The sequence below is a fragment of the Sparus aurata genome, chromosome 1 (assembly GCF_900880675.1).
Source record: "Sparus aurata chromosome 1, fSpaAur1.1, whole genome shotgun sequence".
Classification (NCBI taxonomy): domain Eukaryota; kingdom Metazoa; phylum Chordata; class Actinopteri; order Spariformes; family Sparidae; genus Sparus; species Sparus aurata.
Window position 1 is genome coordinate 40,936,872 of NC_044187.1, and position 27,338 is coordinate 40,964,209.

At 40.6% G+C, this 27,338-nt stretch overlaps 1 protein-coding gene across 5 annotated transcripts; it reads right to left on the bottom strand.

The window, feature by feature from the left end:
* Positions 1-53: 53 nt before the first annotated feature.
* kdm2aa (lysine (K)-specific demethylase 2Aa) lies at positions 54-27,268 on the bottom strand. Of its 5 annotated transcripts, none has more exons than XM_030394514.1 (26): positions 27,116-27,268; positions 20,084-20,222; positions 19,922-20,000; positions 19,690-19,736; positions 15,772-15,950; positions 15,579-15,685; positions 15,099-15,192; positions 14,674-14,827; positions 14,472-14,587; positions 14,255-14,381; positions 13,912-14,156; positions 13,728-13,805; positions 12,255-12,382; positions 11,977-12,100; positions 11,770-11,898; positions 9,967-10,050; positions 9,374-9,664; positions 6,374-6,406; positions 6,104-6,221; positions 5,273-5,893; positions 4,991-5,156; positions 4,095-4,346; positions 3,831-3,994; positions 3,576-3,722; positions 1,629-1,847; positions 54-928 (listed from the first exon to the last, which is right to left on the bottom strand). In XM_030394514.1, the coding sequence occupies exons 2-26, from the start codon at positions 20,154-20,156 to the stop codon at positions 747-749; spliced, it is 3,957 nt and encodes a 1,318-aa protein (XP_030250374.1). In that variant the 5' UTR covers positions 20,157-20,222; positions 27,116-27,268; the 3' UTR covers positions 54-746. The 5 variants fall into 5 exon arrangements, with proteins under 5 accessions (XP_030250374.1, XP_030250289.1, XP_030250209.1 ...); XM_030394429.1 differs by having other exon boundaries at positions 27,086-27,267; XM_030394349.1 differs by lacking the exon at positions 27,116-27,268 and adding an exon at positions 25,943-26,698.
* Positions 27,269-27,338: the final 70 nt, after the last annotated feature.

Genomic DNA, 27,338 nt, shown 5'->3' on the forward strand with positions numbered 1-27,338 from the left:
TGGTAATTCCTGCTCACACACTAAATTACTTTTGAGAAGATAGTCACACATTGTTATATTTCAAATTACTTTATGTGGTAAACATAATGCTTTAGCAAACAAAACATTTAACAATTCAGTTTTGGAATATAAAAAAAATGAACACATACATATGGAAACTGTACACACAGAATAGCACTGCATCAACATCAATGTCCACGTAGATCAATGCCTGCTTGGTTCAAGTTCAGTGGACAAACAGCTTGTTTTTTCTTCCAACATTTTACCCCCAAAGACAATTACGAGACCTCATTTTCAAGTAACTCCATCCTGTGTCTGTATAAAGTAAAAGTGTTTTCACTCTAGCAATGACAAGATACGAAGAGAACGGAAACCTCTGAGAGGTCACAAAAATCTTTGGAGTCCATGTGATTAAGACCTCTGAAGGAATATTCTAAGAGAAATGTTTGTGGACTTGCAAATGAAAAGATTTATAAAAATTTCAACTTGAGACAAGAGGATACTGCTAGCCTGGCTCCATCATCAGTGAAAAAATGACACCTTCCCACAACCCCTCAGAGGTCTTTATTTACATGTTGAATCAGATGAAAATTAGACTTTAGGAGCCATTTGCTTTAGGGACCTGTTTAGTCAGGCTTAATGTTTCTATCAGCTAACTCTCTTCATATTTGGAAGAAAACGACACACAACGGCTGAGCATATAAAAAAATACATTCCCCTCTCTAACAGCTGTTTCAAGCTGTGTGTTAGTCTATGCGCTGGATGAGCTTCTCCTCCATCATACAGAAGAGGGTGACGTGGGACAGGTCAGAGATGAAGGTATCACAGGCTCGTCTGCTGATGCTCTTACAGCCTCTGAGGTCCAGCAGATTTAGAGCCGAGAGACGCTTCAGGTAGGACAGACAGCCGTCAGTCAGCTCACTGCAACCTAGACAGACAGACAGACAGACAGACATCAGGAAATGTTCTCATTCTGAATTAAACTCTACTGTTGTCTTGTTAAAATACTCTATGCCAGTGGCTGGCTGGTGTCTGTACACTGCTGTACAACCTTGAATGGAGTGAGCAACTTTTTAGTTCTAACAAATTAAACTGAATGAATGGGTTATCTCTCAAGGGGATCGCTTCATGTCAATTTAATGTGGATAAAGTAGTTCATGAAGTCAGTAGAATGTACCTTTCAGTTCAAAGTTCTGGACATTGTCTGCTGCTGTGTAAATATAAGGATTGGATCAGACTTGGTATCAGTAGATACCCAGTATTAAAAAGGTTCTCATCAACTGGAACTAATAACTTACCATGTCAACAAAATAGTTTTTTGTTGCTTTAAGAATTAAAGCATAAAATGCTGTTCTGGAAAGCTATTAAATATATAATGCAATTTTATTGCATTAATTGACAAAATAAACAGTAATATTGATGAATCATCAACTAGTTGGTACTGATAGGCTATCGATCATTAAGTTGCATCATAAGTTGCAGCTCTTTTGATGTGAGAAAAGAAGCCCAGGTGGGAGGTTAAAGCCTGTGCAAAGAAGCAGAAACTCTTTTAACTTCTAACAAAGAACCAGCGAGATGAAAGGCAATGTGATCCATCAGTGGAACCCTGATTTTGCTTTAATACCCACCTGCCAGTGTGAGTTCAGTGAGGTTGTTGCGGGTGTGGGTCCCAGCTGCTGCCAGCAGGGCGATGGACGAGTCCGTTATGTCTTTGCAGTGAGCCAGGTCAAGCCTCTCCAGCTGTGGCATGTGGCGCTGCAGTAGCCTCAGAGTGGACTCACTAACATCCAGGCCGGACAGATGAAGCGTCACCATGTTCCTCAGTCTGCTGCGAGGCAACTCAGAACCTACAGGGAGAGACAGATGGCAGAAATGGTCAGTTGAACTTGAAAAGTTAATACAGAGATTATGAGGTTCATTTTAGTGAACCAGTGGTCTAGTGTACAGTGGCACTTTGATACATGCTGACAACATATCATCACACCAGGATATATATTTAAAAACTGTGAAGTTAGATGTAATACCTTTTAAGACTTTTAAGACCTTGTCCATACATTTAAAAGGCCTCGAGTTCTAAGCCGTTAGATCAGCGACACAGTTTAACTTACATTTACTATATATTGATTATAAGATAGCACAACCAAACACTCTTAGTTTGTGGTAACCCCATATCAATACATTATTCAACGTCTTTCAAATGGGGGAGTGGGAACAAAGTGCAAGAGAAAGAACTGAGTGACTAACCCAATGAAACCAGTATTTTGTAACAATTGACAATACTAAAAATAAAATATTTAAAACGTTGGTCACTTCAGGGGGGTCATTCCATGTAGGAACTCCCTCACGAATACCTAGTGGTGAGACAAGTATTCAAATCTGTTACTCAAGTCAAAGTAGCAATAAAACAATGTAAAAGAACTCCACAACAGGTAAACATCCTGCATTATCAAGTATCAAAAGTAAAACTTGTTTTAAAAAATTGGGCCTGTGACTGATAGATTTGATGCAATTTTTATAATCAAATGATAAATGATCTAATAATATGTTATCTAGCTTAATTAATAAATGATCAGGTAGTTTCATCCAGTGGTTCCTAACCTGGGGGTCGGGCCACTCCAAAAGTTCACAAATTATCTGAGGGGTGCTGAGATTGTAAATGGGGTAAAAAATTAGAAAAATGTGTGCTGCAAAAATGTGTCTTATTTTTCTTGAGCTTTAGTTTAATCTTGGCTTCTCTGTGAAATATATCTGAGTTTTAGAGCCTCAGATATCCATTTAAATTAAACCATATGAGGAGGTAAGAGGGGAAATGTCTGGTAACAACTCAAGGTCACATCATTTTCAAATTCAGGCAAACTTTACCTATTTGGATAGTCATAAACATATAGAAAACAAGCTATGAAATGTAATGTCTTGTTAAACGGCATTTAAGCCTTTTTATTACTTACATTTTTTCTAAATTGATTTTTTTACTGTAGTCACTACTTTCATCTTCTTTAAATACATGGTTCTACCTGTCATGATGCACCAACAGTTTGGGATTTTTGTGAAGTTTTCCCTCAGAGGAATGCCTAATACTGCTCGGTTTGATTTGCCATCACAACAATAAGCACGTGAAGTTAAACACCACAGTGTCATACTTTGGCCGGGCGTTACCGTGGTTACCCAGTATTTGAGACTGGCAGGAACAGACCATCATGAGTAAGTTATTATCAGAGAGAGAAGTCTTTTTTGATTTTACAGCAGCAGTAGCTTCATGTGTATGGGGGAGATTTTACAAGAGTGTGCTGCAACTTGGACAGAATTCAACCAGTGGACGTGAGCAAACGGAATAGATACCTGCCGTCTTCAGGTGGCTGGAGAGAGTCAGCAGCATAAAGAAAGGGCTTTCAGTGTAAACTGCTAAGTATCTCAGATCGGAGAGCTGTAAGAATCCCTCATTACATTTACATTTAGGGCGTTTAGCAGACGCTTTCGTCCAAAGCAACCTACAGTAAGTATTAATGTCAGAATTAAAGTGGAAAGACAAAGAAAACATCACTAAAAGAGTTTGTGTGATGTCTACTGCTACTGACCAGGCGGGCTGATTATCTCTTTGATCTGGGTGTCTTTAAGGCCTTCACACCAGCGCAGATCCAGCAGCCGCAGGCAGGGCAGAGTGGGGGAGACCAGGGCCGACAGACAGGACCAGGACAGACCAGTCACTCTCAATTCCCTCAGACCTGGAGATACACAGTAAGACAGGACGGGAGGTGTAATGAGACATGTAGGGACAGGGGGATCTGTGTGTGTGTGTGTGTGTGTGTGTGTGTGTGTGTGTGTGTGTGTACCTGGGAGCCTGGTGAGCAGACAGTTGAGTTGTCTCTTGGCCAGAGGAGTCCAGGACAGATCCAGAGAGGTGGGCTGGCGTTTGACGATGCCTGCCAGTGCCTGGTTAGTGAGCGGACTGCAGCGACTCACGTCCACATGGCTCCACAGACGCTTGTCACAGCTCCTGCACAGGACAGTGACACATAACTGTTAGAGCTCTTCTTCCTGTTCGCATACTATATGTTGAGGAGTGTTTTGTTTGTAGAATAAAGTGTGAGACATACCACTTGTACCAGGCCTTACAGACAGTCATGCAGGCCAGCAGCTCAGCTCTGTTCAAGTATGTGAACACAGACACCCAGACCTCCTTCTCTCCTCCTCTCTCATTGCCTACATCCTTAAAAGAAGGCAGAGACAGCAGGGAGGGGGGAGACAGGGAGAAGGGTGCAGAAGGAGCAGCAGCTTCCTCTTCCTCTGAGGAAGATGCAGAGTGATCTCTAGTGCCTCTGTCGCCATGGTTACCCCGCAGACGTGGCCTAAAATATTAAAATGATCATGTTTGGGTTAATGAGGTCAAATACATACATACACACATACATACATACATACATACATACATAGTGTGTAATGTGTAAAGTCACAGTAGAACAGGGCATGGTTACTCAGTACACTTTGTTAAGAAGCAAAGGGCAGAGCATTTATTGAACAGATATTTAAAGACAGCTTTTGGGAGAGTCAGTCATTTGTTCATTCCAGCAGCTAGGAATAAGCTCAAACGCAGTCTCTAACTCAAACTTATCTTTGGCATATTAAAATGTTTTATTTATCAGGTGACATACTAATATATATTTAGCCAGTGATATATGCATATTTTTTGTACTTTGAACTGGAGCTGTACCGACATCTTTCCTTAAGCTTACCTATGTGACTGTGATCACAAAAACACAAAGGTGGACATCCTGAACCCATCCTTTCTGTGAAGTAATATACGAAAACATCCTCCATTATGACCAGTCTGTTTGTTGGCTGTTTTGGTCTCTATCAGACTGACTAGAGTTACATTACGTTATATTTTTTCGAAATAATCCAAAGTCTCTCAGCTCACAGTTGGCCTAATTTTAAATAGCATTTGAAGTCATTAGTAGCACTGTACTAAACTGAACTAGGTGTGTTGCTCTACCTGCCAGGTCCTCTCGGGGTCATGCTGTCAGCTGCGGCGTCAGCACTCTTGAGACGTGAAGGCTTGGACAGAGCTGTCTTTCTCTGAATGAAGCCCTGCTGACCACCAGCACCCACTGCAGCCGTCCTGGGACCCATCGCTGCCTCTAGCTTTGGAACTATGGAGCCTGAATAGTGACCACAAGTCGGTCAGTATTTGGCCTGTTCATTTTGCCTGTACACTTAATATATCCTTTACTTTTCAAATTAATTACAGTGCAACTGTTGGCATCTGAAGTATTACCATATTGTCTCTTGGCCTTATGGGGGCGCTGTAGAGTGACAGTCAGATAGGAGCCACTCAGCAGGTCATCACTCAGATCAGACACCAGGAGGACTGGGGGTTCCGGGTCCGAATCCCAGTGCCCTCCATCCTCCTCCAACTCCTCCTCCTCGTCTTCTTCCAGCGTGTCCATCTCCTCCTCTTCAGGGTCAAAGTCCTGACCCTCACTGTCCTCGTCTTCATCTTCATCTTCATCTTCATCAGTCCTGCGCCTCCTCCTACGTCGACGAAGTCGTCTATCTTTGCCTCCCTCTTCACTGTCCTCCTCTTCTTCATCGTCGTCGTCGTCGTCGTCGTCGTCATCGTCATCATCATCGTCTGACTCTTCAGACTCGTCTCCTCTTCGCTGCATCCTGGAGCCTCCCCGCAGCCTCACCCCTCGCCCCCTTCGTCCACTCTCTCTCATGCCCATCCCTCGCTTAAGCTTGAGGACAGAGGAGGAGCCGTGAGTCACGAGGCCTCCTCTGCTTCCTCGGTGGGCCGAGCCCCCTCTCAGCAGGCCTCTCCTGTTGGCACCAAAGCCCCTCCTAGAAGAGTGCCCCCCCCCTCGTGCATGGAGCACCATCTTTCTTCTCTGAGAGGCTGAGGACATGAATGTGACGATTAGAACAGATTGAAGCAATCACATTCGAAACTTAAGACGTCTGTCAAACTTCAAGTTGATTGTTTTGGGTTTTTTGGAGTGACATTTTCTCATTCTGTGGCTTTGTGAGTCATAAATAACTAAGTTGTCATTGGTTTGCAGTAAGCAGTGACAAAATGCTTCAAGTTAATCTTTCAGCACAGACCAACCTTCATCATCATCATCATCATCATCATCACTGGCAGAGTCGTCTCCATCTCGGCTGTGTCTCTGCCGCCGGTAAATCTTAGCCATTCGAGCATCCAGCAGGGAGGAAGATTTCCGCTTCTAGAAATACAGGGAAACAGGAAAGGTGGGAACGAGAGTGGAGGAGAGGTTAGAGAGATATGTAGATGCATGAGGGAAGTTGTTGAACCTTAATTTGGATTCGGAAACACAACCCAACATCTTTAAGTAGAGGCTCCACAGTGAATACTCACCACTGGAAGGCCATCAACTTTGTCTCCTTTCAACTGCGGGAGAAAGAGGAAAAATCAGAAACTCACTGCTAGAGTTCAAGAACGCTTCCTGTCAGTTCTTCTTTTGGCTTTGCGTTAAAAGTTTTTGGAGGATGGTAATATTTTTGGACAAACACTGTCATTATGTAATGCTGATGTTCAATAGCCAAATGTGATCATTACAAAGTGCACAATCAATATGTAATCCAGAAAGAGAAACAAAAAAAGGGTCAATATTTGCATTGCCAGAGTGAAAAAGCCACGGTATACACTTCTCCATGGAAAGCCATGATAATACTTTTGGTTGTGTCTCATTGAAGGAAGAGTTTACCCAGATCTCAAGGCCTTGCTATCATCTACTCACAAACATCAGTAAAGGAATAGTTCTAACATGACTCATGGTAAGCTTTGTATAGAGCATCACAAAACAAGGTGAAGGGAGTGAATATAAAGTAATGTACTGTATCCTCCTCATAGTGCATCATCAGGAACCATGCACCAAACTAAAACAAGTCGACTGATAAGACACAGAGCATCTTTGGTCTAACTTTTAGTTAAACCATGTTAACTATATGATATATATACTATATATTAACTGATGCCGTATATGAATTGAGTGGTTATTTCTATATATTCTACATGGATTTAGTTCATTTCATTTCCAGCCCCCTTCAAACCTATATTAACGTGTTCTGACTTACAGATACATGGTCACTATTTATCTGCATATGATGAGCATCAGAATCTGAAAGGCATCATAAAAACTAAAACCTGACATTTAAGTACTTTTGAAAGGAAATAACAAGATGGAGCCTGAAACAAAAGAAGCTTTTTAAATTCCTAATATTTCTATCATTGACATTTTCACATATTGTTGTTGTATAGCATAAAACTGGGACATGTGAAACAAGCGATCGCATTTGATTTTCGGCACATGGCTGTAGTCGTAGAAAAAGCCTTCCATATGTGTATTTCAATATTTAGGACTGACTCTGGCTCAACAACTGCATCCGGGAAAACCCTAATGACCAGTAATCATTCTACCACTTTTCTCCACACATACCCTTTCCATGTTAGCAACTGACACAAGCTCTTTCAGTCGGTCAGTTACTGCAGTGATGAAAAAACAAACAAAACAAAAAAACATGAACAAGAGGTAGAAACAGTGTCACAAAAGTGGTTCATCCAGGGATTCAAGTGAAAAGTGTAGTGGGCCACTGAACAATATCAGCTTCTCCAACATCCTTTTTACCACTGAAGAAGGGTAGATCTTATCCAGTGCACTACTTTCAAAAACAACAACAAAAAACAACTTTTTTTTTTTTTTTTTTTAAATTCAGCAAAAATTCTGAGTGTGACCCAAACTGTGCTTTTGTCAAACAACAGCGTATCAGCTGACCTGAGTCAACCAGGCTAGCCATTAAAATTATAATCTACAGAGTATGGAGAAGGGAAATCTGGACAGAAACCAGTCAAGCTAAAGGTAGCTCCAAAATGAAAACAGCTGTCACAGAGAACAGTCTGAGAGAAGAGGCACTACTCTTGTAGGAACTGTAAAAAAAAACAAAAAAAAAACAGACCTCTTAAAAAAGTATTCTCCTTCACTGACAAGATGATTCCAATAGTTAAGTTTACAACTAGGGTTGCACCAACACCAGTTTTTTTAAACCGAGTATCAGTATTTTTATTTGTGTACTTGCCGATACCGAGTACCGATACAGATATTTCTACCACAAAAATAAGTATTAGGTTACAGATGCACTGAATTGGAAGACAGGATTTATTTTTTTATCTGCTTGTTACAACAACTTATAATAAATAAAATATGAATAAATATAAATAATCATAATTTCCTGTGTCAACAAAAAGCCTCCACATTGGCACTGTCTTCATATTTGACAAAATTAAACTGGACAAAATAAAATATGAAACTTATTACATAGTTATCACAGTCAACTTAATATATCAATTAAACTATTGCACAGTCTCCACATTTGAATCAGTGTGATATATATTGAATAAGATCAACGCCTGTATGTAATCAAGAACTGGAAGCAAATCAAATAAAGAAAGAGCATTTTAAAAAACATAACATATACAATATTTATTGTCACTTAATATTTAATTATGCAGATATGTAATACTGTAGACATGTATTTTTTTCTTCTCTCTTTATGGAAAAGAAGGGCTGCATTTAAAAATAAAATAGTAAAAATAAATTAAATAGCTTATTAAAAATTGAAATGAAATACTTAATTTTAGAAAAATACAATTTCTATTTCTCCTCAGTAAGGTTTCAGCTATTGCACTCATGCACTCCTGGACAACCCCTCCATCAGTAAATGGCTTTTTGCATTGACCAAAAATCTAAGTGATTCTGGAGGAACATTCATTAGCTCTTAGATACGACATGGAGTTAATTTTCTCCATCTCTGGCTCACTCGTCTCTGTCTTGTATAGCTGTATCGCTAACTTGTCTTTCCGTCTGTGACTCGCTTGTACCCCTTTCATCTGTCTGTATTAAGAGTTGCAATGTTTATCGCATGGAATGCACAGATTTGATTGGCTGAGTAACATCACGTGGGATGGCTTAACTCGCGTGTAAGTGGTCAGTAGATTTCCTGATCTACTAAACCAGTACTGTAGAGTCTAAAAAAGCGGCACCAGTCAAAATTTGAAATACTTCAATAATCTATTGACTATAGGTCCAGGTCCGTACGGCTTCTGGGTCCAGACTCAGAACGCAGTCTGCATGTCAGTGACCTGTGCCTCCGAAACAGGAAATGACAAGGTGCCCGAGAGTACATGTATGAGTATATGGGCGCTGTATCGGCCCGATACCCGATGCCAGTATCGGTATTGGTGCATCCCTATTTACAGCAAGAGTTGTGTCTGTTCTCTTGAAAAAGATGGAAAGGAAAAAGGGGGTGGGGTGCACGCAACAGACGGGTAAATGTACGCAGAATAGGCGGCACCTCTCACCAGTCTCGAGCTGATTGGCTGAGAAGGCAGAGGGGCCGCCACCAATAGAAGTGACGCTGAGGAGGAGGAGCAGCAAGGAAGAGGAGGAGGAGGAGGAGGAGGAGGAGCAGGAGCAGGAGGAGGAGGAGGAGGAGGGAAGAAACCACAGTGGACCACCTCCCCATCCTGCTGGGAGCCCAAAGGACCCCCTATGGTAGCAGAGGGCCCAGGGCCCAGCCTGAGGACCAGGGGGCCGTGGGGACGGATGTGCTGTTGGTGGCCTGCAGCCAACGATTCATCGCTGCCTGATGACTGACGGAGTTAAATTAAATTCAAAGAAAACAGAAAATAAACAAAACAAAAAAACCAAAACAAAAAATAAATAAATAATGAAAAACCACACAGGAGATACACATTACCCATTAGCTTTAACACTGCAACCAAGTGTGTGGGTGTTTGTGTGCGAGATTGCCTGGTTACTGAGTTCAAGAGACAGCGCAAGTGTTTGCAAGGACACTCAGAAGTGTGTTTGTGTGCACTGTGTTCAATATAAGTACATTAAGAAGTGGGAAACACTAGCGTATGTGTTTGTGTGTGCATGTGAGCGTGCATACCTCTGGGTCAGTGATCCCTTGGACACACTTTGGACACTCCCAACAGCTGGGCAGGTCTTTATTCACCAGTCCTTCCCCCTGAACCTGCACAGACAAATGGAGACATGTTATTAGAAAATGGGATGAAAATGGATGAAATGAAGGACGAAGAGTAAAGAGGAAATAAAAAGAAGACTAACACCATTTATATCTTGCTACTTTAATTTAGATAATGACTGAGACATGCATGAGTGCATTCACACTTGTATTAGTGTAATAAGACCTATACATGCAGTTTGTGCTACACTAAGTCCAATTAGTATAAAAAGATAACTCCAGCCATTTAGTAGGGATGGGAAAAATGTCAGATTCTTTGATGCATCGCGATTCCCTCTGGAATGATTATGTCTCGATGCAGATAAGTTAATAATCGGAATTTTAAAACTGATAATAGTTTGCTCGCTGCAACATTCAGTTCGCCTGCTGCAGAGCTCGACAGAAAACACCTGCTGATTCTCTGCTGTACACGCATGCGCATCGAACACATGTGCACGTTGTTTATGTCTGAGCGGCGACAAAATGGCTGAAATGGCCAGCACCAAGCCTATAACACCGGCACCGACTTCTTTGAAAGCTACTGTATGGGAGCATTTTGGGTTTCATGAAGTCGAGGGGAGAATTGACAAGACCGACACAGTTTGTAAGGTGTGTGGAACTCAACTTATACTAATACTTAGGCAACACAACTCATTTGAGAAACCACCTTGCGCGATACCAATAACAACCAGGAAGAGGCAGGTTGTTGCTGTGCTTTAAACTGGGGACCAAGACCAAAACGATGATGAAAGTGAAACTTAACACTACACAGAGAAATGTTGTGTTGTGCTCACTCAGTAGTATTTATCCATGCTATTAGCATGTCCTGGCACTGACCCGTTCTACTCCGTTTATGATCTACAGTCATGCCTCTGCCACAGCCGGTTAAATGCTGGTTACTAGTTACTAGTTACTACTACGACTAGTAACTTTTTGTCCTCATCAAAACGTAATAAATTACATATGATGCCCTGCAGTGCATACTTTGTCATATCTGTTTGTTGATGATTGAATAAAATATTGAAATATAAATGACAAGTTTGAAAAAGTAATTTTGGGTAAAAAAAACATTGTTATATTAATCAAAGATTAATCCAAAACATAATCGATAGATCAATCGATAACCTAGTTAAGATATGCCGCAATGAGCATACAAAGGCCGGGAAGAAGAACATTGCTGGCTCATAAATATGGATGGAAACAATCCTGGGTTTCAAATATTTGAAAATGATCTTGACCAATGTTTTATGCAGAAGGGAATGCATTCAACATTCTGTGTGTATTGTTGAGGTCTAACAAATTCTTGCTGGTGAGAAACACTGAATGAACACATAACTCCCAATCCAAGCTGCAGAGGCTTAGATATCCTGCCTTTTTGTCTCAGAAAGGCCCAAAGAAAAGACTATATCCCACATTTCCCATAATGAAAACCCAACTGTGTCTAAGTTAGAAAGAGCCCAAGTGAAACAAGAACTTCACGGTTCTGTAGTTTTTTCTGCAGTTGCTTTGTTCTTTTACTGAAAGAGCTTTAGTTTTAGTGGAGCTGATTTGTCTTATCATATCCAATGAACAACTTTTTAGTTCCACTGTGGGATTTTGTGAAGGCACTGTGTAGAGCTATGTTACACTCAGAATTCAGACAGTCAAATTAAATCCAGCGAAATAAAGTGCACTGTATAGTAAACAGAGACTAGTTTCGAACACAGCAAAAGAGTGTATGTGTATTACCGTGAGGCAGGCAGGGTGGACTATCTGTGCACAGTTGGAACACTCCATCAGAGTGAGGGAGGAGTCTCCACTTTCCTCCTGGTTGGGCTCCTTGCAGACCTCACACACTGCAGACAGAGGAAGTCCCGGCTGGAGGGGACAGAGGGGGAGTTACAAAACAGACACATCCAATATATAGAATTAAAGAAATGAATAAGAGCTGCTTACAGAGAGACACTGTCGTAGCACACAGGTCTGCTTAAGCTTCCCTGGTCCTCCGAACTTCTTCATGTCTCTGCAGAAGTTACAGTCTCCACATTCTGGTCTCATACAGGCTTCACAGCGCTTACACCTACAGAGAAGGAAAACATAAGATTACAACGTAAAATGGGGTAATATAATTGGTGTTAGCTAACCTACAACCTAATAAAATCATCAACAACAAACTACAACCTGTCACGGGTGTACAAAAACCCACACATGCACACAAACACACACTGTTTTACCTGACCCTGCGCCGTCTCAGCACAGACATGGAAGAAGCCGGTTTCTGTGGTCGTGGGATGATGGGAGTGGTGGCCAATTTAGGGCGAGGCGGAGGCGGTGGAGGAGGAGGAGGCTGGTACCATGAGGGCTGGTGGGGAGAAGCAGAAGGTGAAAAAGAGACACTAGCCTCTTTCACACTGCCGTTTCATGCGGGGATCCTGCGCCAATTCTCCGCACCCTCCTCTGTGTGAAAGTTTCAGATGCGGAGAGGGGGGAAATTTGGCTCCGGCGCTGATCCGCCTCTGGAGGTAGTATCAGGGCCACATTATTGATGAGCCATCCCAGTAGCCCCATTCACACTGGCTTTTGGGTGCGGCTTTAGTACGCCAATTCCCCGCCTCCGTCTCAGTGTCAATCTCTCGGAGGTGGCAAGGGGTGAATTTTCACTCCGGCCCCGATACGCCTCTGGAGGTAGTATCAGGGCCGTATTGTTGGAGAACCGAACCAGTGTGAACGGATAAGCCGGCTTCGCGTATCGGGGGCGTGTCGATTGGACCGTCGTTAACTACACAGGTCCTTCACTCAACTTAATACAGAGAAATTTAATACAAAGCAACGTTACATGACCGAACAAAAGTGATGTAGTGACTGTAACTGTCTTTGGCAACGTATACGAGGAAAAAAATACCGCAGATATTCGTGGAGAAGCTTCTGTCCTACCGACTCTTCCTCTGCCCGAAAAACAGCGTCTGTCACTGGCAAAAAAGTTTAATTCACCGAGTGATGAAAATAAATCACCGTGACGGACAGCCCTCCGGACCGAGACTTCAGAGAACTTTCCCCCAGAAAACAGCCTTCGTCCCACGAGTGAGAGAGTAAGATTGACAGGGGGGACACCGGGGAACAGAGCGACGTTATCATCATGACGTGTACCGTCACGCCTCTTTAGGAGCCGCAGCGCCGGCTTTCTGTGTGAATTACACACATGAAGGCTCTCTGTGTGAATCACCATCGGCGGGGAATTGGCGAACCACCGGAGATAATGTGGAGTAGCTGTTTAAAAAGGGCTAGTGACGAAGGGAACAAGAGAAAAACAGAATACCAGAACATCCAATATTTGATAGAAACACTAGGTCCAAGTAGATACATTAAAAAAGTATATTGCATAAATGATAGAAGCAGCAGGAAAGCAGAAAAATGGTATTCTCACAGCAATATTGGTTGTGAAATGTGTTTTTTCATATGGTATTTGCTGATTAAACAGGATAGGCTGCTCCACATGAGCATATTCATCACTTTTACCTTTAAAAGGAAACAAAAATACCATTTGTATTATTTCTTCCATCTGACCATCACTCAACAATTATTCTGTAAAGTTTTTCAGTCATCCAGGTCAAGGACTTCTTGAGCAAGTCCAGCTGTGTCTGACTTGCCTGGACACACCATTATCATCATTACTAATGTGCTGCGTGTCTCAAAGTGAAGATGCTTACTCTCTTTGGCCATCTGACGATGGGTTTTCCTGTGTAGGACAGTTTGGGATTGTCACTGGTGTGCTCCTTTAGTAAAGCCTGCAGAAGAGACACGAGTGGTGTGAGAGAACAGAGGAACGGCAAACACTGTTAACTGGACAGCATTAAGTATGAGGAAGACAAAATACAGACATACAAGTCATACCTTGATGTGTGTGATGAGGGCCGGGGCATTGTGTATCCCCGCTGGGACACACTTCTTGTTGGAGGGCAGAGCCTCAAGTTTACCCAACAGGTTCCACATTCCCTCTACCTCAAGGGGAGTCAGATGAACTTTAACTGCAGGCTTTTGACTCTGCTGCTCTGAAGCCTCTTCATCACTGCCATGAGACTCCTCCTCCTCCTTTACCTGCTCACTGGCTGCTTCAGTGCCAGGTGGCTTCTTCAGACCTGACAGAAAGAATGAGCCATACCTTCCATTTACAAGCAATCTACGACAGTAAAAAGAAATCATTAAAAAGTTCTTCTCCCTTTGTCTGGGTTCATACCGATGCCAAGCGAGTGTTTCTGAAATTCTGGTGTTAGGTAGGAGGTCTTGGTCAGGCTGAATACGTAGCGCTCCAACACGTACCAGCACATCTCATAATAGAAGGGGTAACGAAACTTTACTGGAACCTGCAGGGAAGGCAAAAAGGTCACCATACCATCACATTATCCAACATTTGCCGTCTCATGCAGCTTATAAGAGAGCGTGTTTGCACCTACCCGCGTTCTGTCCTCTATATTACAAATGTTAAGTTGCATTGGGATGTTGAAGCTGTGCAGGAAGTTTCCACCAAACACCATAGAGTCCACCGGGGTGTAGACGGCATGAATCCAACCTGAGTCACACACACACATTAATGATGTTTTTCTGTCACATCAATGAAATCCTTCATCTTACAGTGACTGACATTTAATTGTGTACCTGAGGGTATGATGAAGGTGCAGCCCTGCTTCAATTCGATCCTCTGGCATTCAGATGCGCGGTCTCCAAGGAAAACGTCTCCCTGTTTCCCCGACAGCACCCAGTTCTCATACAGCTCCAGGTTCTGAGGGGTGGGAGGGATCAGCCAGAACACCTGAAAACACACAACTGCGATTCAAAAACGCACTCCGCTCTCTCCAACGGTTAACAACATGACACCTTCTAATTGTTTTAGAGAAGTACAAAAATCATTCTAAGTGCCCCCTCATCTTCTAGACTGCATGTTTTAATCATTTTGTATTCTGCAACATATAAAATAGCAATCACGTATTTGGTTCAAAATCCATTGTTCCAATACCCCTGAGTCAAACGCTATGAGACTGTAACAGAAGAGACAATTCTATAAAACAGACTTCTTGTCCCACCTTGCTTCCTCTCAATATGTGGTACCACACCGATGTCCCTCCAAAGTCAATGTGAAAGTCTGTGTAGCAGCCCTCGACACTCATCAGACAGTATCTGCAGAGTCACACCGACATCAGCAACATTTATTTTACATACCTTCATGCTGCTATTCTGCACTTTGCTATATTGCACCTTTTTTTTTCCACCTCAGTAACATACCTCAAATTCTCGCACACTGTGAATATTCTATTCTGGATAATGTATACACCAACTGTATGTTTGTATATGTTGTGTTTATTTGTTTATATCTGTGTGCACTATTATGTTTATGTTGTGTATTAAAATATTACTTGCACATTTGAAGCATGGAGAAACACAATTTCTATCCTCTGTGTAATTACTTGCACTAATTGCATGGTCTGATTGACAATAAAGTTCACTTTGACTTTGACATGGAATATAAATTTTACTCCAAAGAAAAGAAAACAGGGACAACTCACTTCTGCACTTTAGGGTACTGCATGTCATTGATGGAGTTGGTGGAGTCTCTCTGTCTCTCTTTCAGGTGACGAGGCCACATGTTGTCCACCCAGTCTATTAGATCTACCTACTCAGAGAGAAAGAGAGAAGCTTAATTTACTGTTTCTCTGATAATACAAACAAACATGAGGCCTTCATGGAGTGTGTACGTACTGTGGTAGGTCTCTTGACAAGGTTCTCCAGCTTGGTGTGGCTGAACTCCAGGCTGATGACATTATATAGCTTCTCTCTCTGAGACGGAGGGGTCTCGTAGTAACGTGTCCACTGAGCCATGGACATCTCTGTCCCTTTCTGAGTGCTCACGTCCATCACATCTATCATACGTCTGCTACCTGAAAGAGGTTTGTTGGCAATGATTGGTCACAGTATGCCAAATTTATCTTGTCAAAGCAGCACTGGGACACAGTTTTCCATCTATTCAGTTCCGCTTATCTGGGATTGGTTTAGGGGTGTCTTGGCTCTTGGCTCCTCACCCTCATCTCTAATGGCGCTGACGCCCCAGGCCGGCGGTCTGCTATCAGCCAATATTGTGGCCATCAGTGTTACAGTTTGCACAAGACAGCTTTTGTCTGCGGCTTTTGGCCAATTGAGCATGTTGAATCAGAGGGGGAGCACGTCAGTGAAATAATATCTCTCATTGGCTGTCCACTAAGCAAATCAGTGCACAGGAAGAGAAAGGGAAATATAAATCCTGTTACTGCAGTATCCATATTTTCATCATAACCCTAACCCTCAATTTCACTGTACTCTCCTGTACAATGACAATAAAGACTATTCTATTCTATTCTATCGTTTAAAGCAAAACTCTCGCCAAAATGCAACCAAGGCTTTTTTCTGTGATTGAATATGAGTCAAACCTTCGTCTAAAACCAAAATTACAATGAAAGAGGCACTTTTAAGATTTACCGTAGTTTCATTTTTGGGCAAGCTCATTTTCAACGGAGTGCAGGGGCACTCACACGCCTAAACATGAAACTTTGCTCGTAGTATGACCAGGGTCTCTACACATGAACACGAGCATTGAGAACGTTGTTTGTGTACACAGAGTTTACTAAAAAGAAAGTTTTTCTAACAACTCACCTTAGCAGAAGCTTGTTCTGCTCCCAGTCGTCATGGCAGCAGTCAATTTCTGAATGTGAGGTAACTTGGAGGAGAGTTAAGGTGGACCGCTACCGTCTTCCGGCAACAACTATCCAGCGATATCTCATGTGACTTTTCCGGCTTTTGATTTTAGTATTGTTTCTTATATGAGGCTCCCTTTTCAACTTCAAGGTCAATATTCTTTTATGTTAATGACAAAACAATAAATTATCCGTGAATTTATATGGAACTAAGCTTTAGGAGCGGTCCACCTTAACTGTCCTCCATGTTACGTCCAGTGTTGGGGAGTAACGAATTACATGTAACGACGTTACGTAATTTAATTACAAAATGTACGTAATTGTAATCCGTTACATTACTGGGAGAAAATATGTAATAAAATCACAGTTTTTCGCCCCTTCTGGATTCATGTTTGTTTTGAGTTTTTTTCATATCAATATCCTCCTTCCAAAACTGACGCTTGTGATTGGCTCTCTCTGGTCATGTGCCATTCGACTCAACCGACAAACCGCACGGCGGCAGTCAGACTCAGCAGCAACAGTGTCGGCGGCGCACAAGATGTTCCTGTGCTGGAAACACAGAAAACACTTCATACAGACAGAAGCCAGGCTTCCCTGTATACAAAGGTGGCTCTCTGTTAACCCGGCTAGATCACCATGGTAACTTATGCTTAGCTCATAACCTGGTCCCGACCAGGTTCTGTTCAGAGTTTAATCATAAAATCGGCTCTAAAAGCGCCGCTGTTTCACTATTTAACTCATTTACAGCTGGCGTCACCTTTCCTTTGAAAGTCCAGTGGAGCTGGATCAGAACATTTGTACGGAGGGAGAGATCGCGCTGACCCGCTGCTGTTTACTTTCTCTCTGAGCGTCTCTACAGATTTTCAGCTGAGGGGATACGCTGCTCAGCTGATGATCCGACTCGCGTCAGGAGGTCATTTATTAGGCTGTAGCCTGTTTACTTTATATACAGTCAGTCACCACTGAAAGAAGTTGTGCGCTCGCAGCAGGACAGATAATTTAACTTAATGTGGCCATGAATAAATGAATAGTTTCGCCTGTTATGTGTTGCCCAAACGCAGTAAATCTTGAGTAGGTCTTCTCTGTTTTCTCACATTTAAAAAGGTCTTTGTACAGAGACAACATGAGATTTGCTTGTAGCTACAGCACCTAAAAACCCCACTGTAACCTATTTTCATATGCACACCCAGCCTCGCTTTCAATAAAACACACACTGGCATTTTATAATTGCGATCAGTGAAATATATGAAAACAATCTAAAACACAGTTTAAAACAACAGTTGTTGTTGCTCTAAAGCTTCATATTTAGAAGCAGCTCAATGTAGAGCTGTCAGAAATTAAAATCAGCCTCCTCTTGTCATATTTGCAGCAACACTGTTGCTTCAGGCTGTGATCAGGCTTTTTATATCGCTCATACTCTCTCCATTAAAACAACCTGCTCCTCTTGGCTGAAATCAGCCAGTTGTCGCTCCATTTAGTGAGGAAGTGAGCCTCCTTCAGTACAGGCCGAAGGTCAGACTCATAATATATGGTTCAACCTTTGAACTGAAAGGTTTATCACACTATAGGTCTTAAAATGTGAAAATTCTAAATTAAGAAAAGTAATCAAAATGTAATCAAATGTAATTAGTTACATTACTTTGAGAAAGTAATTGAAATAGTTACACTACTATTACATTTTCAACAGGGTAACTTGTAATTGTAACCAATTACATTTCCAAAGTAATCTTCCCAACACTGGTTACGTCACATTCGGAGATCGAAACTTCTCGGCACAAACAATGTTCTCAATGCTCATGTTCATGTGTAGAGACCCTGGTGATACTGCGAGCAAAGTTTCATTTAAAAATAGCAATTTGGATGCGAGTGCCCCTGCACATGGGCTTGCCCGAAAACAAAACTACGGTAAATCTTGAGTCGTAATTATGCTTTTACACAAAGGTCTGACTCATATTCAATCACAAAAAAAGCCTTGGTTGCATTTTGGCGAGAGTTTCACTTTAATGCGGCAACTTTCTCTTGCACCTCGTCACAAACATTACAAAGTAATTTACTGTCATTTTTAAAAAATCCCAAGGGTTTAATAAGACAAAGTTATATTTGAGTCTTTTGTGCTACATCAATTTTAGACAATTGAGCATTGGTGATGAGTTCAGGAGTCTCACAGTTTGAGGCATGAAGCAGCTCTGTAGTGTGGTGGGATGGCAGCAGATACTTCTGTATCTTTGGGTGAACAGACTGTGTCTAGGTGGGTGTTGTCTTTTAGTATCTTTGGGCTCTGTGCAGACATCGCACTTCACTGGTGTCACTGATGCTCTGTAGATGGTACCAGTGAGGTTCTGGTGGTTTGAATCAGCTGCTGAAAAGCCTTCCTGTCCTTGGCCGTGCTGACATGTCACTCATTAAAAGCTTCCAATATATATATACACATTTAATGTAAGACTAAAATTGTGCATGTAAAATAAAAAAGGGCATTAAAAAGAAACATTTTGAACAGTCCTAAATCAAACAGTGTACATGGGCCTGTTCCCACTGGAAGTAAAACAATTTACCTCACCTTTAAGAAGAGCAAATATGTTAATTGAGTGATTAGTTGATTGACAGTAAATTTAACATAGGCAACTTTGATGATCAATTTATCCTGAAGTAATTTATCAAGTTAAAACATAAAACATATGTATTACTGTAATTGAGTACATTATGGTTTTAGATGTATTGATTGCAAGTCAAACAAAATAAGTTATTGTAATAATTTCTTATATTCTATTGACAAAATTATTTATCAAGAAATTAAAGTATCATTTAAAAATTGAAGATCATAAGTTAGTCCAGTTACTTTATACAAGGACATTTTGACAGGACTGACAGCTGCTGTCATTACTTAACCCGAGACTTGTCACAGTCACATCTTATTCAATAAAGGAAGAAAACATTGTGTCTGAAGACTTACCAACAAACATCTTGACGTCATTGACGCTGAAATCAGGATCAGGCATCCTACAGAACAAGAGGTGACATATTACATGTGTCATCTTGTTTATTCACTTTATACATCAGCATACATCCCCCCAATGCAGAAGAAAGAACAAGCAAGTTCACAAAAATCTTATGATTAAATAATAGTAGTAGGTAGCTGTAGCATAGATGAGAAGAAAAAAAGAAAGAAAAAAGAGGATGCTTACTTCAGTCCCAGTCCATCAGGCTTCTCAAGGATGATGGGGTCCCTCAGGCCACCTCTCTGGACGTATTCATATGTCAAGTCTTAAAAAAAAGAAAAAAATGTAAATGTATATGAAAAGCTGTTGTCTGTCATGCTGATCTGAGAAATGACTGTGCTTGCCTACCTTTTCCCTCCATGCGAATGACCCGGTCAGAGCTGAACCTCTGACTGCTGACTTTCTCCTCCAGATCAAACATCCTCCGTCCATCAATCTCTTCATCTGAGATGCCGTCATCATGGTAACGGCGCCGGGTGCCGGCCCGCTAGGGATAAGGAGAAAGAGTGGATGGGTTAGGCACGGACAAGACAGATGATAGAGAAAGGACAAACGGTCGAAGGAAGAGACAATGAAACTGGGACCAGAACCAATTTACATTGAACTGGACATTCCGTTTAAGCAGGAATGCCTTAAAACCTTTAGACAGTATACATTTTCTAAATAACGCTTTAACTAAATAACTACTTAGATTCAAATGTCTCAAAGTAAATCAATTATTTTACATTTTAAATCTATTTGACATCTGATGATGACAAGATGGCGGATGGACGTGGGCGGCGAGCACAGGACAAAGACAAAGACAAAGATAAGGAAACAAACGTGTTGCTGAAGGAAATGAAATTGTTAAGTACGAAGATGGATAATATTGAAAAACAGTTCAGTAGCAAGGTTGACAGCGTGTATGGTTCCATTGAAAAAATGATGAAAGTCGAACTGAAGAAGTCCGTTAAGGAGATACAAGAAAATATCTACCTGGAAATAGGTTTCCTAAAGTTGCGACTGGATTCAATTGAAGAAAAAATACAGACAACTAGCTCCAAGCCCTCTGATAAATTTGACCCTGATGTGTCGATTGTGATACTGGGTAACCCGGCAACAGGTGGGAGAGGCTGAAGAGGAGCTGCCCAGTCTGTAAACACAGGTGACCCCCCTTGTTTGTCCCTAGTTCACTGGAATATTAACGTCTGGACTAATTTGAACTGTACACTCGGGATATCATTACTGCAGTGTCTAAACCCTGATATTATTTCATTAAATGAAACACATTTACGACGGGATGATAAGATTGACCTTGAAGGTTACTCCTGGTTTGGTCACAACAGGATGTTGCATAAAAGAGATAAAAAAGCATCAGGAGGATTTGGCATTTTAGTTAAGATCTATTTGCTGGATTATTTTAGAATACAAGTAGTGGACAAGTCTATGGACGATATAATTGGAGTACGTTTGGAGCATCGGGAGCTGCAGTATAGTTTAGTTATCTTTTCCTGCTATCTACCACCAGAGGGATCTACAAGAGGACGGGATTCAGTTACTTTTTTTACTCATCTGCTGGCCCAGGTTTACTCCTTGGAAGCTGATGTCATTTATTTATGCGGAGACTTTAACAGTCGTATTTCAAATAAAGATGACTATATTGGGGATATTAATAATGTCCCACCTCGAGTGGCCATAGACCTAAGCACAAATAGTCACGGGGAATCACTCCTTGAATTTCTCAGGGATTGTAAATGCTGTATCCTAAATGGCAGAAAAAATCCTGATACTGACAATTTTACATCTATATCATCAAGAGGTAGAGCAGTGGTGGACTATATAATAACCCCTCATGATTGTTTGGACACTTGTTTTGATTTAAAAGTGATAACTCCCTCTGAGATTTTGAGCAACAATCCTGTTTGTATTGACCTTATTGGAGAAAAAAGTAGGCTTCCGGACCATTCTCTGTTAATGTTTAAATTGCTATTGAGTTTTGTTCTTCTGAAACTGATTCTGGGATTAATTTATCTTAAAGATGACCTAGAATATTTCCAGACAACTTTCTTTCATCTAATATGTGTTGTATGGCTTTGTTGGAACTTACTGGTAATTTAGAAGGTTGTGTGATAACGCAAAGTAATATTGATAACTGGTATGGATTATTTTGTGATATAATGGATAGGGAAATTAATACGAACTTATCAAGAAAATCTTTATCTGGCCAGGGAGGAATACATTTCAAAGTGGGTAGGAATAAACAATATTGGAATGCAGAACTCAAAAAACTTCTGAATGAAAAGAGACAGGCTGAGAGGGAATTTTTCAATTGTAAAGATCCAGCTATTAGAAAGCAACTTAAAGATCACTACAAGCAGACTCAGTCTAACTTTGATAAGAGAGTCAGATTTTATAAAAGACAGTTTAGAAGAGGACAAGCATTACAGCTAGACCGATTGCAAAGTAACAATCCACAACAATTTTGGAAAGAAATTAATAAATTAGGTCCTAAGAAACTAAAGAAAATACCAATGGAGATCTTATTAGATAATGGTGACACTGAAAAAAAAAAGAGCTTGTGCTTGAGAAATGGAAAACAGATTTTGCAAATACATTTTCAGGACATCTTATTACACCAGGTTTTGATGACCTGTTCTTAAGTAATGTTTGTAATTCAAAATGTATGATGGAGTCGGCTATGGATATGCCAGGTTATAGCGTAAATACATTTTTGAATCGGGACATTAGTATAGAAGAAGTTAAAAAAGCTTTGGACAAAGTAAAACTGACGAAAACACCTGGCATAGAAGGCATCCCAAATGAAGCCCTGAAATCTCCATATCTCCTTGAAGGCCTCTTTTGCCTGTTTCAGACATGTTTTGAGTATGGTATAATTCCATCACCATGGTATAAATCTATCATAAAACCTATCCCAAAGTCAGTAAAGAATGATCCTAGAATACCTCTTAATTACAGAGGCATCAGTCTCCTAAGTACAGTTTATAAGGTATATTCTAATAAACTGAATTATAGGCTTATTCGATATTTGGAAATGAAACAGTGTCTTGTTGATGAGCAGAATGGGTTTAGAAAGTATCGTGCTTGTGTTGACCATATTCATTCAGTGTCAACTATTATTAGAGCTAGAATCGCCACAGGTAAATCCACTTTCTCATGTTTTGTTGATTTCCAAAAGGCATTCGATTGGATTAATAGAGATTTACTTGCCTTTAAACTGATGGAAGTAGGGGTGGATGGTAGATTTTAAAAAGCTATTCAGAGTCTGTATGGTAGCCCAGTTGCTTGTGTTGAGATCAATGATATGTATACTGATTGGTTTGAAACCCCTTTTGGCATGAAACAAGGTGATATTCTTCCTCCAACACTTTTTGCATTGTTTGTGAATGATTTAACTCTACAGATTAAGAAAAATAATCTGGGTGTATGTTTGGATGACACTTATTTAGGTATTCTATTATACACAGATGATATTATTTTACTGGCAGAATCTGAGTCTGATTTACAAAATATGCTAAATTTGGTTAGTTCCTGGTGTCATAAATGGAGATTGGTGATAAATCAGAGCAAAACACAGATAATGCATTTTAGAAACAAAGACATGGAAAGAAGTAAACAAAAATTCTATTTTGATTCAGCTCCCTTGGAATATGTTAGCTCATATAAATATTTAGGTTTACTTCTGGATTATTTTATGACGTTTGAAACTGGTTTTAGGTGCCTTGCTGATTCAGCTGGGAGAGGTTTGGGATCAGTTATTAATAAAATGAAAGTTTGTAATGATTTGGGTTACTTTACATATACTCAACTGTATAATGCATGCGTCTCTCCCATACTGAATTATGCTGCAGGAGTGTGGGGATTTAAAGAGTCCAAAGTTATAGATACTATACAGAATAGAGCTATAAGATATTTTTTGGGTGTCAATAAATTTGCGCCAATTCCAGCAACAGAAGGAGATATGGGCTGGATTCCAGGATGTGTACAGTGAAAATGTGAAATGATTCGACTATGGAATCGACTAAACAAAATGGCAAAGGATAGAATAAATAAAAAAGTATTTATATGGAGTAAATTGCATAGTTCCCCCTGGTCAAAAGAAATTTGACCAGGTCAAAAGGAGGTGGATATGATGTATATTTACAGGAATAGCTTGTGCTGTAACGTTAACTTCATTAAAAATAAGCTTCTATTGAAATTTGAAGAGAAATGATTTGAAAATGTCCTATTAAAACCAAAATTAAGGACCTGAATTATATGTTACATCACGTTTACAGATAAGTCAAAGAACTTTAGTTGCACAGTTGAGATCTGGTATTCTTCCTCTGGCCATTGAGGTTGGTTGATTTAAAAATATTCCCAAGGAGAATAGAATATGTGAAATGTGTGAGCTAGATGAAGTAGAGAGTGAGTCTCATTTCCTTTTATACTGTACAAAGTATGACGATTTGAGAGAGGTATTATTTCATGAAATCTATGAACAAAACCCTGAAATATTTTGGTGCTCTGATGAACAGAAGCTGGAGTGGTTGTTTAATTTCAATGTGTTTAAAACTGCTAGTTTTGTTTCTCAAGCCTGGAAAAGAACATTTGTTTGTACATTTGTTTAATTCATTTTTGACGTGCTGATTTTGATGTGCTGATCCAGTTGTGCTCTGGATCTGGTTTGGTTCTTTCTTTTTTTTTTGATGTCCTATAAGCCCATGCGGGCTGGGCATACATGTATGCATGACACAATAATAAAAGTAATTCATTCATTCATTCATCATAAAATGTGCCCTCCATCAAATAGACATAGTATCTTAAAATTCCTATCAGATGGATGGCCAAAGAACATTGCCTCAATGGGTTCCCAGGTGATGGCAGGTGACACAGGGATAATCCCGGGCAGAGCCCCCAACCCCCTGTGCTCCATAATCTCTGCCACCTCTTTAGTTGCATCTGCACTCAACCATGCAATAGGCTTAAGTTATTATCTTGTTTTTTTATTACACTGCTGTCACATTTGCCCAAATGTACTTAAGTGCCAGCTTAGCAGTCAGTTTGGATTTCAACTGTCATAATGCATAAAGATATCAGCTCTCACCCATGCAGATTTCAAACTATCAAAATTGTATAATGCCAAACACTGACAGTGTATTAGGGAACGAATAAAAAAAGAAAAGGTGTTCACTACACCCGTGGAGTGGTGGCCACTCTGTAATGAAGCAGTTCCCTAATGATCGGATCAAAGGGCACGATTTGATAAACCTTTATTCAAATCAAATCATTAGAATTAATATAGCCCAAAATCAAATTTACAATCTGTACAGTGAGCAAGATCCTCTGTCCTTACACCCTTGATTCGAGTGAGGAAAAACTTGCCATATTGAGAAAAAAAACAACAACCTTTTAACAGGGGGAAAATTATTCACACTGTTCCATGTGTATTTAATAGCCATTTCCTCTAGTTGTAATCGCACACTGATAAGGGCAGTGTCTTAACTAGGGGTGTCACAATATTTCACGATAACCTTAACATTGTGGTAATAAAACACATATAATCCATCCATTCAATCTAGTGAAGTTGTTGGGCCTTGTGCATCTTTTGTTTAGGAGTTCATCTGGTTGTCTTTTCACTAGTACTTGAACAGTTGATAGTTATGATTCTTTTTGTACACTTTTTTATTTACAGTTATGGTATCTAACTCTCCACCTTCCTATAAAAAAGAGACAAACCACACAGTAAAACAAAAAAGCCATCGCTTTTTCTTGGATCATCATTTGACAATTGATAGAATCACATTTCACACTTAATTGTTCACTTCCATGTCAATCTGAACAGCACTACTACTACTACTAATCATAATAATAATAATAATAATAATAATAATAATAATAGAATCTCCAGCTCAATTTCACACTCTTTAAAGGACATTACATGTACACATGGGGCTATGGCCCTTCGGGTTACTGCTGGACAGCATGTAAATAAAAATCAAATCTGTACTATTAGTTTGCACTGTATTGTATGAAACCACTGATACTCAGCCAGGGGTTTTACTTTGTGCGATTAAGCATTCAAACCAACAGAAAACATGCACAAACAAAAAATCCTACCAATATTAACCACTTTCGACAGTGGTAATTATGAAAAGGACCAATAACATAACTATAACTTCATACCAAGAGAAAATGTTGAAAATATGGCCAAATTCTCTTTAAACTTACCAGCCTTTTGCTGTACCGTGGCTTCGAGTCATCCATTATCACTGGAATACCAGGCTTTGTCTAACTAAATGCAGATATATAACGACGGAGAATTATTATCGTGGCCCCATCAGAAAACCAATCTGAGCAGTACCGGAGCGCCACTGGGCTCCATCGGATAGTAAACAAGCGGCTGGAAGGCGTGTGTTCACAAGGGTCGCATGCTACTCAGTTTACTTGGCTTGAGTTCCCACAGAAAAAGTTAGGCTACCACGATGCGAGTGTCTTGGCAGGGTGGCGGAAATGATTTTTTCTGGTGTGTTCATCTAACCTTAATATTAATTGCTTCTTCTTTAACGATTCCTAAACGTTACACTCACGGACTTAACATTGGGTTTGGTGAACTAACGTTACCGTCGGCTGGACATGGGGAGCCTAATGTGCAGCCCCAGTTATCTAAAGAGTGAAACTGTATCAACTTACTGATGTTCCACTAAATAGCATTGAAACCGTATACAAATACAAAATATCATTATCATAAAATCAAGCCTACATGAATAATCGGGCTTTGTTCCTTGCCTTAACCATTCCAAGTCGTGTCGAGCTAATGTCAGCCTTTTGGAAGGCGCCTTGCTTACACCGATAGAAAACTCATCAGTCTGATTAAAATTACAACATTTACATTTTTCTGATACACTGCAATATAAGGTCGTTTATGGTTACTGTAGTTATTACTAGTATGGTTTCAAGTTAATGCGGTCTCCGAACAGCCGCCATTTTCCATCCCATCACAAAACATCACAAGTCACGCCCACAAAGGTACACTGGACCAATCGCAGACGTGCCAGCGAGGCATTCATTGGACTATAGCAGTGTCATTCATGAGAACGATTTGTAAACTATGATTGGACAAGAGGATCCAATAGACTTATATAGCAGCGGGTAAGTCACCAATAAAAGCACGATTCAAAAATGAGGTTATACCTGATTGGTCAATATATTCCAATATTGCTAATCAGTGGGCAAACTCACAGTCAGTCATGACAAGAGGCCAATCACACGAGTCCACAACGCACTAACCACCATCCCATTCCCAATATAGCTAGTCATCACTCATAGATAAACAGAATTAGCTAAAAAAATAATACGTTTTACAATGCTTACCCCCATATTTACACAGGCCCGTCCACTTACACACGCCTTCAGTAATCCGAGATGTGTGACGTATTCTCTGTCCCGTATTTTCAGTCCAAAAGGGCCGCAGCGGAGGGACACGTTTTGTAGCCTTCACCTTAACAAGGAAGTGCTTGCAGGTCCATAAATGGAAGTCCACTGTGATCAAACTACTGTCGATTGGCTGTAAGATGTTGCAGAGCTCTTGTCATTGGTCGCCATGACTTGTCCATCAAACACGTAC